This window comes from Rousettus aegyptiacus, unplaced genomic scaffold (genome assembly GCF_014176215.1).
Source record: "Rousettus aegyptiacus isolate mRouAeg1 unplaced genomic scaffold, mRouAeg1.p scaffold_m13_p_4, whole genome shotgun sequence".
In the NCBI taxonomy this organism is placed as follows: Eukaryota; Metazoa; Chordata; class Mammalia; order Chiroptera; family Pteropodidae; genus Rousettus; species Rousettus aegyptiacus.
The window spans coordinates 122,783,777-122,800,499 of NW_023416307.1; the positions used below are offsets into that span (position 1 = coordinate 122,783,777).

The 16,723-nt window shown below is 34.9% G+C and overlaps 1 protein-coding gene across 3 annotated transcripts in view; it reads right to left on the reverse strand.

Moving 5' to 3' along the window:
- The window catches only part of NR2C2 (nuclear receptor subfamily 2 group C member 2), a 75,143-nt gene that overhangs the window by 52,040 nt on the left and 6,380 nt on the right, over positions 1 to 16,723 (reverse strand). The window contains exon 2 of one of the 3 annotated variants that reach the window (XM_016122040.2): positions 9,071 to 9,154. The exons of 1 other annotated variant lie outside the window; for it this stretch is intronic. In XM_016122040.2, coding sequence (XP_015977526.2) covers positions 9,071 to 9,130 — 60 coding nt within the window. In that variant the 5' untranslated portion in view covers positions 9,131 to 9,154. Of the gene's footprint in view, positions 1 to 9,070; positions 15,989 to 16,723 lie in introns of those variants that run through there. One more of the 3 variants, XM_016122038.2, reaches the window with a different exon arrangement.

Below are 16,723 nucleotides of genomic sequence, written 5' to 3' on the forward strand. Positions count from 1 at the left end.
CCATTAGCCTTTTGATGAAAGCTTCCATATGAAAGGAACTTAAAGAAACAAAAGAATAAAACAGCAATTATGTAAGAAGCGAAGGAAAACTAAAAGGAGCAAGAGAAAAAGAATCCCGTAATTAACATCCTCACAGAAATAGAGCAAGCTATTTTATCCATAAGACAAGAAAAAGTTGTCATATGGTTCCATCCTGTTCTCCCACCGCCCCCGAAGCCGTCACAGCAGCAGCTCTGGCGGCAGAAGCAGCACAGCGGTCTAACTCAGCTTTGGCAAGGCTCCCCAGCCCCTGCCCCGTGCCACCACGATACCCCAGTGAAGGTCAGCTCCGCAGAAGAAGGGGGCGGAGGAACTCGAGAGATCTGTGACGTTGTCCATTAAACCTGCTCCCGTAAAAGTGGAAATGAAGTACCACCCCCCAACAGTCCCTCCAAAAAAAAAAAAGACAGCAGGAAAAGTAACTAGAGATAAAAATAAAATAAAATAATAAAAAAATAAAATAAAATAAACCCCCTGCAAACAAAAGAGGAAAATGGAGCAAAAGCAAAACAGGCCAAAGTGGCTAACCAAGAAACTAAAGGTTTACTTGCAGAAAACGGAGAAACTAAAAATGAGTCTATGATGATGCAGGAGAAAGAAGCCAAGTCTGATTAATATCATATACCCGCTCTTATTAGTTAGTAGTCTTTGTCTACTTTATAAAACTGAAATATTTTTATTGACTACTTTGTTGAGTTTTTTTAGTGGTTTAAAATGTTGAGATACATTTTTAAGAAGGAGGGAATCCAACCATAAAATGTAAAATTTTTTAAGGTAAAATCATTTGCTGGTTATTTTTTGGTACAACCAGAAAATAGTGGGATATTGAACGTAGAAGCTTTGATTGTCTTGGGTGTCAGCTTAAGATTTCATAGATGGGGAAAGTTTTTATATTGTTATACAAAGCATAAGAAATGGAAATTTAAAGTTACAATCGTGCATTTAATATGTCTCGAACATTTTGAATTACTTCCGTTTCCATGCTGTTTTAGTAGAATTATTTCCTAAAAAAACCCACTCCTTGATTTTGGCTCTCCTTGTCAGAATTGGGTACACTCCCATTACATCTTTGGGTGGTGCTAGTCCAGTTTTCCTAGTATTTTTATTAATGTGCTGTGGAAGACTGCATTTTGAGTATGCATATGATATTAAATTGTGAATTGGTGGGACTTAGGATGCAACGGCTTATCAGCATTTGAAGATACTGGTACTTGATATTGTCTGAAGGAAGATTTGCTCCAAATCTTAGACTGGATTAACTGTTCAGAAAAGAATCACGATTATATGGCTTTTAAGATATTTGGTACATGTGTTAAGAATTGTATGCAAATTGAAAAATGTCTGTTATTGATTCTCAAAACAACCAATAAAATTTCAATTATGAAAGAAAAAAGTTGCTAAAGGAGAAAAACAGTTTCTAAAATTAAAAATGTTAGCAAAAACGAAAGGTTGAAGAAACAGCAGCAGCTGCAGCAGCAACAAGAGCTGGGTGCTTACTATTTGCTGCAATGTATTACTTGCTATAAGCCCTGCTTTATATGCATTAACTAATTCTCACAATAATCCTCTAAAATAATCACAATAATTAACTATTAAAACTAAAAGCAAGCTACAGGATGAGAAGAAATATCTACGAATCATATATTCAATGAGGGTTTAATGTCCAAAATATAAAAAGAACTCCTATTAACAACAAAACAACACAATTAAAAAATAGGCAAAGGACTTGAATAAAGATCTCTAAAGAAGATATACAAATAGTCAATAAGTGCATGAAAAGCTGAAAAACTGCTCAACATCAGTAGTCTTTAGGGAAAAATAAAACAATGAGATACCATATCATACCCATTAGGATGGCTAATTTATATATACCCAAACCAGAAAATAACAAGTGTTGGTAAGACTGTAGAGAAAATAGAACTCTTGTACCAAAAATTAACACCGGCAGGAATGTGTAAAATGGGGCAGTGGTTGTGGAAAACAGTAATGGTAGCTCCTCAAAAAATTAAACACAAAATTATCATATGATCCAACAATTCTACTTCTGGGTATATACACAAAGAATTTAAAGAATGGAGGTATCTGTACACTCATGTTCATGGTAGCATTATACACGGTAGTCGAGGTGGAAGCAATCCAGGTGTCCAAAGATGGATAAACTAACAAAATGTAGTATATACATACAATGGAATATTTTTCATCCTTAAAAAGGAAGAAAATTCTGATATATGCTACAATGTGTATGAACCTTGAGGACATTATGCTAAATGAAGTACACCTGTCACAAAAACATATATTATATGATTCCACTTATATACAGGACCTAGAGCAGTCAAATCCATAGAAAAAGAAGGGTGGTTGCCAAGGGCATGGGGCGGGGGGGAGAGAGGAAGGAAGGAATGGGAGTGTTTGAAGGGTACAGTTTCACTTTGGAAAGATGAAAACGTTCTGGAGATGGATGGTGGTAGTGGTTGTAGAATAATGTGAATGTACTGAACGCCATAGAACTTTACACTTAAAAATGGTTATAATGATAAATCTCATTTTTTACCACAATTTAAAAAAATCTTCCCTCCTAAAAAAAGATGTCTTATACTGACTTTAAAAAAACAACCAGGATAAGGATATTTTTGGAAATAAAAAGTTAAATACCAGAAGAAATCAAATTTAGAGAGGAAGACTTGGGGATAATAAAAGGGTGGGGGATGTTCAGGAGCTTGCTGTTTTCTGTTTCAAGGCAAACATAGTATTATTGAGCAACTTTTAAACCTATATGTATTACTTTGACGAGAAAATGAAATTTTAACCAGTTTGTAAGAGGGCAGAACAACAAAATTTAATGTACTATGCTGATCTTTCCAGGACATTGGAAACCTGAAACCTGAGCAATGACTTTGTTTTCTCCCACTTCGGGATGTAGCCTTGCCAATATTGTTTTTTTTTTTTTTTTTCAGAAACTGGAAAAGCCCTATGTTTTTAAATATTCCCTTACATGAAGTGTTAAATTTTCTGCAATGGTAATGCAAGCCCTGATGATAAAAGAGTAATGGGGTCATAAGAATTTGGCTGTTTTCTCAGTGGTGACAGGACCTTCTTGTTCAAAGAGCGGCTGATGACTTACACAGCCTGGGTCTATGGAAACATCTTGCCAAGACCCATAAAGCCACCTTACTTCCATTGTGTAAACATAAAAGCAACTTACAGTTTTCCAATGTTATACTTACAGTATGACAATGAGTAGTCTCTGTCAATCGGCAGGGACGCAAAGTGCTCCAACAAGTTAACTCCTAAATTTCTCCTGACTCAAAAAACATTTTACAGAGTTGAAAAGTGTCTTTACTTCATTTAGGAAATGATGAAGAAACAAAAAGAGATTATGTGTGTGTCTTAAATTTCCAGTTAGGGAGGGAAATCTTAAATGTTTAAAAAATACTGAAGCCCTTTAGAAAAATTCATTTATTTCATTTATGAAAAGCAAAACTAATGTTACTGTTAGATACAATCAATCTTCCGCTTCTTCAATTACAAATTATCAACTATCTTGGTTTAAAAAAATTAACATATGTTCTTTATCAAGTTTCACAGTCAGTTCCATAGCATATAGGTTTAGCAGAAGCTTGGATTTAGCAATGCTTCCGATATTCTGGGACTACAGAAAGATCAATAGGTTTGTTTAATTTTTTTAAATAAAAGTGTTATTGACTCTTAAAAAGTGTTACAATTAAAATTTGAAAAACGAAAGTATAAAGACAATTGTCTATAACCAGAAAATAATACTATTAGCATTCATTATATTTTAAAAAATGAACCTATTGTGTAGTAGTAGTTAAGAGCCTGGGCTCTGAAGTCAATTCAGATATGGGTTTGAAACCTGGCAAAGTAAAGTCTCTACCTTTCAGTTTCCTTTATTTAAAGTGGGTAAAATAAGAATTCTTTTATTATAGTTAACGGAAATAATAAATGAGATGAGCTTAGCATCTCTGGCACACTGTATTATGTAGTACATGGCATATAGCTATAGATATTAGACATAAATACCTTACAAAATTGGAATCAAGCTGTATATACTGTTGTTTTTTAATGCTTAGTTTATTGTACATGTAATCATGCATTACTGTTTTCAAAAGTATGTAATTCTAATTAAAAAGTGGAAGTTGTCAAAAATCCCTTTAGTTTTTTAAAAATTTATTTTTGTTCTTTTATTTTGGAATATACTTCCCAATTTTGGAAGTGGCATCTAGTTGTTGTTATTACTGCTTTTAAAAAAGTTTTATTGAGATATAATTCACCTACCATATAATCTACCCACTGAAAATGAAATAATTCAATGGTTTCTAGGATATTTACAGATATACACAACCAACACCACAGTTAATTTCATCACCTCAAAAAGAAACCCTGTATCACTCCCAATATCCAGCCCTAAGCAACCACTAATTTACTTCCTATTTCTGTAGATTTCCTTGTCTGGACAGTTTATATAAATAAAAAAATATAATACATGGTCTTTTGTGACTGGCTTTTTTTCATTTAGTATAACACTGGCAAAATTCATCCATGCTGTAGCATGTGTCAGTACTTCAATCTTTTTTATGGCTGAATAATATTCTGTTATATGATTACACTACATTTTGTTATCCATTTGTCAGTTGATGGACATTTGGCTGTTTCTACCTTCTGGCTATTTTGAATGATGCTGCTAAAAACATTCGTGCACAAGTTTTTGTGTGGAGATATGTTTTCATTTCTTTTGGTTATACACCTAGGAATGGAATTGCTGGGTCATTTAGTATCTCTATTTAAACTTTCTGAGGAACTGCAAGGCTGTTTTCCAAAGTGGTTGTACAATTTTACATCCTGCCAGCAATGTAGGAAGTTTCTAATTTCTCCTCTTCCTTACCAACACTTGTTATCTGACTTTTTATTTCTAGCCTTTCTCGTGGATGTGAAATGGTAACTTACTGCGGTTTTGATTAGAGTAGAAATCAATAAAATAGAGAATATAAAAAAATTGAGAAAAATCAATGAAATTGAAAGCTGGTTCTCTGAAAATATCAACCTGGCAAACGTTTAGGGAGAATATACTTATAAATAATGCCTCCGATTAGGGCCTAATTTCCAAAATATATGAAGAACTCATACAACTCAACAGCAAAAAACACAAACAATCCAATTAAAAACGAGCAGAGGACCTGAACAGACACTTCTCCCAAGAAGTCATACAAATGGCCAACAGAGATATGAAAAGATGTTCAACTTCACTAGCTATTAGGGAAATGCAAAACAAAACCACAATGAGATACTGTCTCACACCTGTTAGAATGGCTATCACCATTAAGACAAATAGTAATGGAGAGGCTGTGGAAAAAAAGGAACCCTCATACACTGTTTGTGGGAATGTAAACTGGTACAACCACTATGGAAAACATATGAAGTTCCTCAAAAAACTAAGAACAGAATTATCATTTGACCCAGCAATCTTTCTTTTGGATATTTACTCAAAAAACCTGAAAACATTTATTTGCAAAGATATGTACATTGTGATGTTCATAGCAGCACTGTTCACAGTGGACAAGACTTTGGAAACAACTTGAAGGGCCTATTGACAGATGACTGGATGAAGAAAATGTGGTACATATATACAATGGAATATTACTCAGCCATAAGAAAAGATGAAATACTGCCATGTGCAACAACATGAATGGATCTTGAGATTATCATGCTAAGCAAAATAAATCAGACAGAAGTTGAGAACCATATGATTTCACTCATATGTGGGATATAAAACTGAAAGCAACAAATGAACAAGACAAAAAGAGACTCATGGACAGGAACAGCAATTTAGTGGTTACCAGAGGGAGGGGGATAAGGCGGGGAAAGTAGGTAAGAGTGGAAGGGGGTCAAGCATGTGGTAATAGAAAGAAATTTAATGTTGAGTGGTAAATACACAATGTAATATACATATGACGTATTACTGAATCATATACTTGGAACCTATTTGATTTTATTAACCAATGTCACTCCAATCATTTTAATTAAAATTTTTATTTTAAAATTGCAAATGTTTAGCTAGACTGACCAAGAAAAAGATTCAAATTACTAGAATCAGAAGTAAATGAGAAGTTGCAACTAACCTTACAGAAATAAAAAGGCTTATAAATAAATTCTGTAAACAACTGTATGCCAACAAATTAGATAACTTAGATGAAATGAACAAATTCTCAAAAAAGGCACAAACTACTAAAACTGACTCAAGAGGAAACAGACAATATGCAGAGACCTATAACAAGTGAAGAAACTGAATAACCAAAAAAATACTCACAAAGAAAAGTCCCAGCTGAGACAGCTTCACTGCTGAATTCTATCAGACATTTAAAAGAGGACATTCTTTATAAACAATTCCAAAAAACAGAGTGGTCATACAGTTTTCAAGTGACAGTAATAATTTAAATCCAGGCAATCTGGCTCCAGAGTCTACACTCTTGACCATTATATTAAACTGAGTAATTGAATAAATTTGACCGCATTATAGGACATCAAGCTGTTACTCTGTATCATCTAACTTTCGTAATTTACCTTGGTATTTGTGATTAACCTGGTCTATATAGAAAAAAGGTTGACTTGGGGACTCCAGAGAAAATCATTTACATAATTGATAATGTTGCTGTATTTCATTCATGAAACAAAAAAGCATGGCACCTACTAAAGGTTTCTCACAATAACCCCATGAGATAGGTACTTTATTACTTCCATTTTCTAGATGAGAAAACTGAGGCCCCAAGGCAGTCACCCAGATAGAAAATGACAGGGCCTAGATTTAAACCACAAACTGTCTGATCCCTATAGAAACACCTTTCCACTAGAGAGAGCCACCTCTCTTGTGTGGCTAGTCAGTCTCATGCTTGCCCCAGTGACAGAGAGCTCCTGGAAAGTCCTATTATTCACCTGTGTGCCCTCTCTGGTTGATGGGCAAGAAAGGGGAATGCTCCTTCATTATTTACTGATTGAATAAACAGCTATCCAAAACTGACTGTTAATAACCTCTCAATTTAGATATTTTATTCCTACTCAATTACCATTTAGCATGTCTCCTGACTGCATCATATTCTCTTGTGGTTTAATTTTACGTTGTCTTGTACAGTAATATGATGTACAGGCTTGTACTCTAGGAGCAATGGACTAAAGCATACAGCCTAGGAGTACACATAATAGGCAATAACATCTAGGTTTGTGTTAAGTGTATACTTAATGATGTTTGCACAACAAAATCACCTAATGACACATTTTTCAGAACACATCCCTGTTTAGTGGCACATTGCTGTAGTTATAATATGTAGTTTACACATACTTATCCCTCAGAATAAAAGCAAGGAAACATAGGGATTATTTTAAATAGGAAGACTGCTTTTATACTCCAAATTAAGAATGCCTTCTTTTATTTTGGAAATATTAGCCATAAGAAACAATAGTTGTACTAAGTTAATACTATATGAAATTCGATTTTCTCAAGAAAATAAGGTACCTGACAGAAAATTTTAGCTAGAACATTTTCTGAATACATACATAAAATACAATAACCTTTAAGTTACTATAGGTTAGCACTATACATTGCTAAACTAAACTCTTCCCCTAAAGAATTAAAGACCACTTTAGGGCAGTGATCCATATGCTAGTCTCTGAATCAGCCTCAACTGGGAATTCTATTAAATGTAGAATAACCCTAAATATTTTGGGGGAAAAAACACAATGATTTCCAAGGTAATTATTCCTATCAGAAATAAAGCAACAAATAACCACCAAACATTTTAATAGCTTTGATAGCCTTTTCAAAAATATAATACTAAAAACTGTGTGAAATACATTTGTTTTCATTTTCAATTAATATTAATCATTATTTGGTGGGCGAAGGGGATGATTAGTTATACTGTTGCCTTACAGTTAATGGTTGATCTAGGATCTGAAAAATCTGCTCACCACTTATACCGGTTTAAACTGGCGTGTTTGTACTTAGTTTTTATTTTTTAAATTCCTCTCTTTATATGTTTGTTCTTTGGTAAATCTGCGTCTTTGCCCTAGATATATCAGTACTGGCTCAAAAATGCAAATCTGAATCCTTCTAATGGCTCCTGGTTGCATGGTTTATTAGAGTAGCTTTGGAAGAAGTGCAACAGAACTGGGTTAGTGTGCCCTTGGCCAACCAATTGCTTGTTTTGGGCCTGGGTTGCCTCACTTATGAAATGGGAAAAATAATCATACCTACCTCAAAAGATTGTTGTGAGGACAGAAGACCTTGAGCAGGACCTGGTAAAGAGTGAAAAGATCTGACCCTACTTCCCTCCTTTACACGTCAAGTTGCCTGAACATACCAAGCTATCATGTCTCTATCCTGTCTTTAGGTTTCTGACTTAAAATGACCTCTCCTGCCACAAAGTTCCCCAATCCTACTTCCTTGGATCTGTCTGACAAACGCTTACCCATTATTCAAGATCCACCTCCAGGATCACATTCCTCACAGAGGACTATTTCTTACCCTGTTTTATAGTTATTCCTTAACCAGGCTCCAAGAATGCTAACGGAAGGACCAATGGTTCATGTACTTATATTTCTCAGCACCTAGCAAAATTCCTAATACATGGTAGATGGTCAATAATGACTGCAGAATGCACAGAATTGGGTTTTCCACCACCCCACAGCATCAACAAACTATCAAATGTGGAATAAACTAAGACAGAGCCTTGGTTAACACTATACCCACAGTTAGATAAGCATCAGATTCTTTTAGATTTTGGTTCAAGGTGAATTTTTTAAAAGTCACCTTATTGTATGCAGCTAGGCCACTGTACTCATGTAAAGCACTAGTAGGAGTTAATGTTCTTGACATTTTCATTTTTTCTTCCATGGCAGCATCCTGCTTTGGAGTTAGATTATATGCTGACTTCACTGGGACTGTTTACAAACAATGGAGTACAGTGATGTACTTTTCCTTTTAAATGCAAGGGTGCCAGTTATTGTGCTAGCCCCTGTCACTCACCTCATCCACCTGCTGGGTCCCCACTCTGTGTTGAACCAGCCCCTCCATATTTGTAGCCATGGTGAAGCAAGATCATTAGAGGACCTGTTTGGAAAGATGCAGCAACTTCTATCAGGTGGGGAGAAACCAGGCTACTTGAAAAATATCAGCAATAAAAATTCATCTTTGGTACTGTCTTGTGCAGTTTTTGCCCTCTCTAGAGATAAAAGATAGAACTAGCAGGCTAAGCATATCTAGATATGCCGCACCAGCTTCTTCATTTAAAGGTATAAAAATTAATTAGTAGAAATGTTTCAATTTGGAAACAAGACTTCCTCTGGTAAATATAAAGATGAATTTGGACCTTTAATTATCAGGTCTCTTGGGTTTTAACAGTTTGGTTCACCTCTCAGGGAGGTGGGAATCACACCTTTTTGGATAGCTCCCTGTCACAATATGCTGAGAGAAGGTGGCTATCTGAGAAAGATGTGAGAACAACTCCAGATACTCCGCACTAGATTGCTATCATCAACTATACTCCTGTTACTACTAGTGGCAATATGAGAAGCATAACCCTACTAAGGTTCTAATATACTTCACTCATTGGTTAAAAGGCGAATACTATCACTAAGAAAGAAAGAAAAGAAAGGGACTGAATTACTAAAGTGGGCTAAGAGTATAGGACACCTAAATTTATCAATTTATATTTTTAAGTCCTCATTAAATTAGAAAATCAGATAATTCAGCTTCCTATTAATAGAAAAAATAGTGCCATCATTTGTAAAAATTGAGGAAAATCATCTAAAGAGCAAAAAAGTGTGCTAACCTCCTGGGTCAGAATCACTTGGGTGCTAGCACTGTTGACAAAACAGACTCCTTTGGTCTCTTTAGGTCATAAAATATAGCTCCCCTGAGTAGTCCCTAAATCTCTTCCATTAACTCTACCACAATGAATTCAGGATATAGGAATTCCGCTTTGTACCTAATTCCTGGACAAATCAGAAAGACTTCCTTATTGATTGTATAAGTCCCATAGTTAATAGGAGAACAAAGCTCTGCATAATTTATTTCCAGTATTTACATATAAAAACTATATGGTTCTACCAAGATATACACAAATGCATACACAGTTCATTTGCCTAGCCCTTTATCAAACAAAAACTGGACTATTTTGCAATGCAATTTTATAAAACACTTTCCTATAGTCCTTATCTAAAGTATTAGACTTATAAGCACTGAACTCTATGAAGCTTTTACTCTCTGATAACTTTCTATGTTATTCCATTCACTATCAGATAGTCCCTTCTATGATCATAATCCTCCTTCAAATTATTTTATTGCCAAAATGGTAATGAGAGAGAAATGAGTGCAGGAAACCATGACTGACAAATGTAAAACACCTGGCCCCCTTTAAGGTGTCACAATACTGTAAGAGCAGGTATTGTACCAACTACTACCATGATACCAGGTCACAAATATCAGTGATTTATCTTCACACAACAAGATCTGAAACTGTGGAGACGGTTTCTTTTAATGAGTAGTTAAGACTTTTAACTTTTACTTGTTTACTCTTTGTTGTTGTTGTTTCTAGCAGAAAAAGCATAAACACTCTGGTGTTTTCCCCTAGTCTGGTTCCAGCTTACAAAAAGAGGAAAAAAGCGCATCTTCGCATGTACCAAAAAAGTCAATCGACTGTGGTTAAAACACAATTATTACATGTGAAAAGTCTAGAATTCTATTTTTTTCTCAAAACAGTAAGAACTCCCTAGCAAATAAAATGGATACAGATAGCTAATAAACATTATATATTAATAAAATCCAAACACGCAGCTGCAACTATTAATTTTATCATTTTAGGTGTTAACAGCACTTCTGTTGCTGTTATTAATTGCAGTTTGATGCAAGAAATATATGAATTTGAATATCACAGAAATATCATTAGGAAAATATTGAGTAGTTATAGAAATAAGAGTACTAGAAAGGCATATCTTTCTAATGAGTTTCATTAAAAAAGGTAGCTTGATCCTTAAATTCTGAGTTGAAGTATATTTATAGATAGCTATCTATGATAGAGACAACTCAGTAACTCACAACACTGTAATGACTCACTTTAACACTAAATTTTCATAACAATCAATCTCAGATAGGGCTGGCCGGTGGGCTCCAAGATATTGCTAATGACCAGTGATTATAGATACTAGGTCATAGAGAAGTAGCAGTTAACCTGCTTAGCTTAGAAAAGCTAAATATTCTTCATATTAATTCTTTGTTGATTATATAAAATTATAAATATCTTCTCCTACTCATTAGCATATATTTACTTTCTTTTGAAGAACAGAAGTTCTTAAATTTAGTAAGACTGAACTTGTCAATATATTTTTTTATAGTTTATACTTTTATGTATTATTTATGAAAATCCTCTCCCTACCCCAGGGGCATAATTTTTATGTATTTTCTTATAAATGTTTAAGAGTTTTATCCTTCACATTTAAGTCCTCACCCAATTGCAAATTGATTCTTGAGTTTAATTAGGAGTATGAATCCAATTAATTTTCTTCCTGTATGAAAAATCAATTTTCTAGCACCATTTTTAAAACTATCCTTTTCTCCACTAATCTGCAACACCACCTCTGCCATATCTCAGGCTTCCCTGAGATATGTGTGGATATAATTCTAGGTTCTCTATTTTATTTCACTACTGTTCTACTTTCTCCACACCACTACTATCTTATTAACGCAGCTTTGTAGTAAATCTTGCTATTAGGGCAAGTGTCCCCTATTTTGCTCATTTTTACACATCAACTTCCAGGACCATCTGAAACAGTCAAGACCCAGAGCAGCAACCTTTCTTTATACACTTGAATTTTTAGAATTCTTGATCTCACTGTTGGTTTTCTGCCTCTAAAGCAGCTTCAGGTATCAACAAAAACAGCTTTGGAAACTGCTTAAAATGAGCAAGGAGGAATGTACACCTTCTGGAAAAATAAGCAGAGACAAAAAGTGAGAGTAAGAGTGTGAGAAACTGAAAAAGAAACTATGGAAAGCATGTGCTTTCAATAGTAAATCCAGTGACAGCACATAAGTGAGAGGCTAATTTCAAAAAACTATTTTCCATCTCATCATTTTTGAAAATATTATGTTGTCATAAATTATATCTTACCCTCATATATAACTAAGACAGAGACTTCTCCCAGGATATCACAATGTAAGAAGTGGAACAAAATCCTCAGGTGATATCAAGAAGTGAGGGAAAACATTTAACTCAGTACATAAGGAAAAAAAAAAGATAACGTCAGGAGGTAAGACTCTGACCTGAGAGTTTCTCTTACTGCTACTGCAGCCTAGATGGATCCAGAGATAGAAAGATCATATAGTAGGAAGGAAAGGTAGAGCACTTTGGAAAGATATTGGGTCTCCCCCTAGAATAAGCTCCAGGCAACAGTGTGTTGTGTCCACGTGTAAAACCAGTTTGAAAATCCAGTCACTAGCATAATATAATTTTGCATTTGAAGTCTGAAAAAAAGAAGCTAAGAACCCATTTTTTTTTTTTTGATACTACAAATTAGACAAAGCACCTAAAAACAACATTCTTGGCTAGTGGAGCTAAGCATGATGATACTGATAGTAATACCACTTACTGAGTGGTTAATATATACCAGGCACTGTATTAATAATAAGCACTAGGGACAGAACACTAAGGTATCTCTTGGTACAGAAATCAGAGGTCCTCGAAGGCTGATATTTGACTCACTCAGTTCCCTAACCTTCAAAAATCTCCCCCTACATGACAATGTTCCCAGGAAAGAACCTGATTAGTTGCCAAAAAAGCTATAAGACCAGGTATCTTAAATAAACAACAACAAGAGAACAAAAAAACCTGCTACAGAATATTTTCCTATGGCAGTTTTAAACTAACCATGTTTGACCACAACCAATCCTTTTTAAGCAACTGCTGTAAAATAGTCAATTAACTGACTGCTGAGAATTAATAACAACAATAAAAAGAAGACAAAGAGGGGAAGGAGGAGAAAATCTTTGTCCATGAAGAACTTTAGAATGAAACCAATAATAGCTATGCGATATAAATGTTACAGTGTGTCCCCAAAGGAAGCATCATCCTCTGCTTGTGGGAGCCAATATCAGTTTTATAGGAGAGGAGCTACTTAAACTGCATCTTGATGGAAGAATGGAAATTCAGTAAGCAAAGAGAGGGAGGATGAGGAGAGAGTTCAAAGTAGAGAGAACAGCTCATACAAACTGGCAGATATGAAGGAGAATGCAACCACACTTGAGAAACAGCAAGCAATCTGGTGGGGAACTGGTTGGAGAGGCAGGGGAGGAAAAAGGCTGAGACTGCAGAAAACAGATCAGAGTTTTGGCAGAGAAATGAAGTGATCACATCTGGATCTTCAAAAAAAAAAAAAAAATTCCTTTGGGCAACAGTGTGGAGATAGAAAAGGAGACTGCACACAGGAAGCCAGTTAGAAAGCGGTGGTAACAAAGACAAGGGATAAAAGCAGAGTCTTAAACTTAATTTGAACTAGTGAGTTTTTCCTATATAACACATGAATGAAAACAGGGCATAGTACATAAAAACTATATATACAGACTACAGAATGATGAAAGTAAAGCTGTTATTGCTTGGCCTTATGTGGTGGTAGGTTTTATAACAAATTCTTTCAAATGTAAGTAGATCAAAATCACTCTTTTAACAACAAAGAAGCAGAGAACACAATGGTGATTTTGAATCAACTCTTTTAGGCTCACAGAAAGTGTACAGCTGACAAAACTTTGCAACCAGGATTTTAGTTAAGCAGAGCTACAGACTCCACTACAGTGAAAACTGGGCTCCAACTACCAATACCAAATCCTCGGTTAGTTTCCAGGACAGCTCAGCTGCACCCTTCACAGGGGCAGGCTTGAGAGCCAGAGTCTCAAACAACAAAGAAGCCCTGGGACAAGGCAAGGCTGTCTTCACTGACAGGAAGAGGTAAGTTTGCCTTTCTCTTCACAATCAACTAATTCATATCATCCCTATTCATGTATTATGTGGCCCATAATTATATAACATTAAAAAATGTCTGTCTTGATATTTTCTCATCTAAACCAATATACTGGGTTCTGAGGGTCTGGCACTGTTGATCTCTCTGGTACTGAACTGCATGAAGTTACTGTGAAGACTAGATCTTAAGTATGTAAAGGGCCTAACACTGTGCCTGGTGTATAGAAGACATGCAATACATGGTAGCTACTATTGGTACAAGGATACGGTACCACTTTTACTTTTTTAAAGAAACTTGAAAGCAGTATCTCAAACTATAAAATGTGTCTTGTATTTAGAAATAGGTCTCTCATTTTGACATGAGCCACGTGAAATTTAACTATATTTATATGCATTGTATGTTCAGACATTTGTAATTCATTCTGTTAAACTGTACAACTTGCAAAATGAAAGCTCTGAATTGGAATACATCTCAAATATTTAAAAATAAACCACTACCTAATAATTATTTGCAAAATACCACTGGGTACAGATCTTGATAGGTAAAAAGTAATCAGTTTAAGTTTTGTTATGCTGTGATTGTCAGAAGTCTTTTTATACTCATGGGGAAAAAAAATAACAAACTGAAGAATCTAAACAGCCTGAAAGAAAATCTAAAAAATTAGAAATATATACCTCAATATGTGAAATCACAGATCAAGACTTTAAATCAGGAAATGGAAATCAAGTGGCAGATTTAATATAATATAAATGTTCATCAACAGAAGAGAGGCTCACAGAGATGCCTGTAAGGTCAAGTTCAAATATATATCATGTCATCAGAAACTCTGCCACTACTTAGACCTAAAAGATTACTTTTGGGTCAGGTGATTTCTTGCCCTCCACAGGAAAATTATTACAAGTCTGGACTATAAGAAAGGGGATGCAATGGTATGTGTGTGCTGGGATTGGAGAAGTAGGGTAAGGAGTGAACAGTGGGAAAAAGAAGTGGTTCTCATCTGCATAGAAGTTATATGTTACCAGAACGGTTCTATAATTTTCTATGTGGAGACTTCTCCTAAAAAAAAATCATTGTACACTGTGGGTTATTTTACTTACCTTACCAAGGGCCCAAGTAATAAGGGTGATAAGAACTTTCTTCATTTCTATTAGTGTGAGCCAGGGATAGATGGATGGAAGGAAAGCAGGACAGGTTTCCTGATAATCTACAATGTGCCTTATATTAAGTGATTAAGGCATCACTTAATCCTTAACATACCTTCTGAGTAGGTATTATTAGCTCCATCAATACAGACAAAAAAACTGAGACTAGGAAGTTTAATCAACTTGTTTCAAGTCATCTAGCCAGTAAGAGGTGGATTTAGGATTCTAACTCAGACCTTTCTAACTCTAAAAACACAACATTCCCTCTGTATAACAGTTCCTTTCAAAATAGTTTCCCAGAAAAAGGAAGAGGAGGGAATTTTAAAAAGTGACAAGAGACCAGTAATTATCTAAGGGAACAAATTGCTTATTTCAATAAGCTAGATCACTTAATAATTCATTTGTATCACCAATTCCAAAATACAGCAGACACCTGAATAACATTGTTTCATTTAACGTTATTCTGTTATAATGTTGATGAGATGCCTTAGGAACTTAGCTCTCATTTATATCAATTAGCCTATGGTAAAATTAGTTTTATTATGTTTTGCTTAAAGTTGCAGAATCTATGGACAACATTAACTGAGGACTTAATTGTATGTGATTTATGTTCCATTACTGCTCACAGAAATTTCTGACCTAGCTCCACCCAGACAGCAACATGACAATTCTTCTGGAACTTGAACATACTTTCCGCTTACAATTATACCTACGTAATAATCACACAAATTAAAATAGTAAGGACAAAAAGACAACTGACTGATTGGGATAAGATATTTGCTAATGATACATGTGATAAGAGGTTAATATCCAAAATTCATAAAGAAGTCATACAACTCAACAACAAAAAAACAAACAATCCAATTAAAAAATGTGCAGGAGACCTGAACAGATACTTCTCCAAAGAGGAAATACAGAGGGCTAATAGACATATGAAAAGATGCTCAAGGTAGCTAACCATCAGATAAGTGCAAATGAAAACCACAATGAGATATCACCTCACACCTGTCAGAATAGTTATTATCAATAAATCAAAAAGCAACAAGTTTCGGCAAGGATGCAGAGAAAAGGGAAGCCTCATACATTGTTGGTGCGATTGCAAATTGATACAGCCGCTATGGAAAACAGCATGGAGGTTTCTCAAAATATTAAAAATGGATATTCCTTTTGACCCAGCAATTGTACTTCTGGGTATTTATCCAAAGAAAACCAAAACAATAATTTGTAAAGAGTTATGCACCCCAATATTCATGGCAGCACAATTTACAACAGCTAAGATACGAAACAAACCTAAATAACCATCAACAGATGATTGGTAAAGAAATTATGATTCATATATACAATGAAATATTACTCAGCCATTAAAAAAAAAATGAAATCCTACCATTTGCAATGACATGGATGGACCTAGAGGTATTATGCTGAGTGAAATAAGTTAAAGATAAATACCATGATTTCACTTATATGCAGAATCTAAGGAACAAAAAGGACAAACTAGTCAAAAACAGACTCACAAATATAGTGGACAA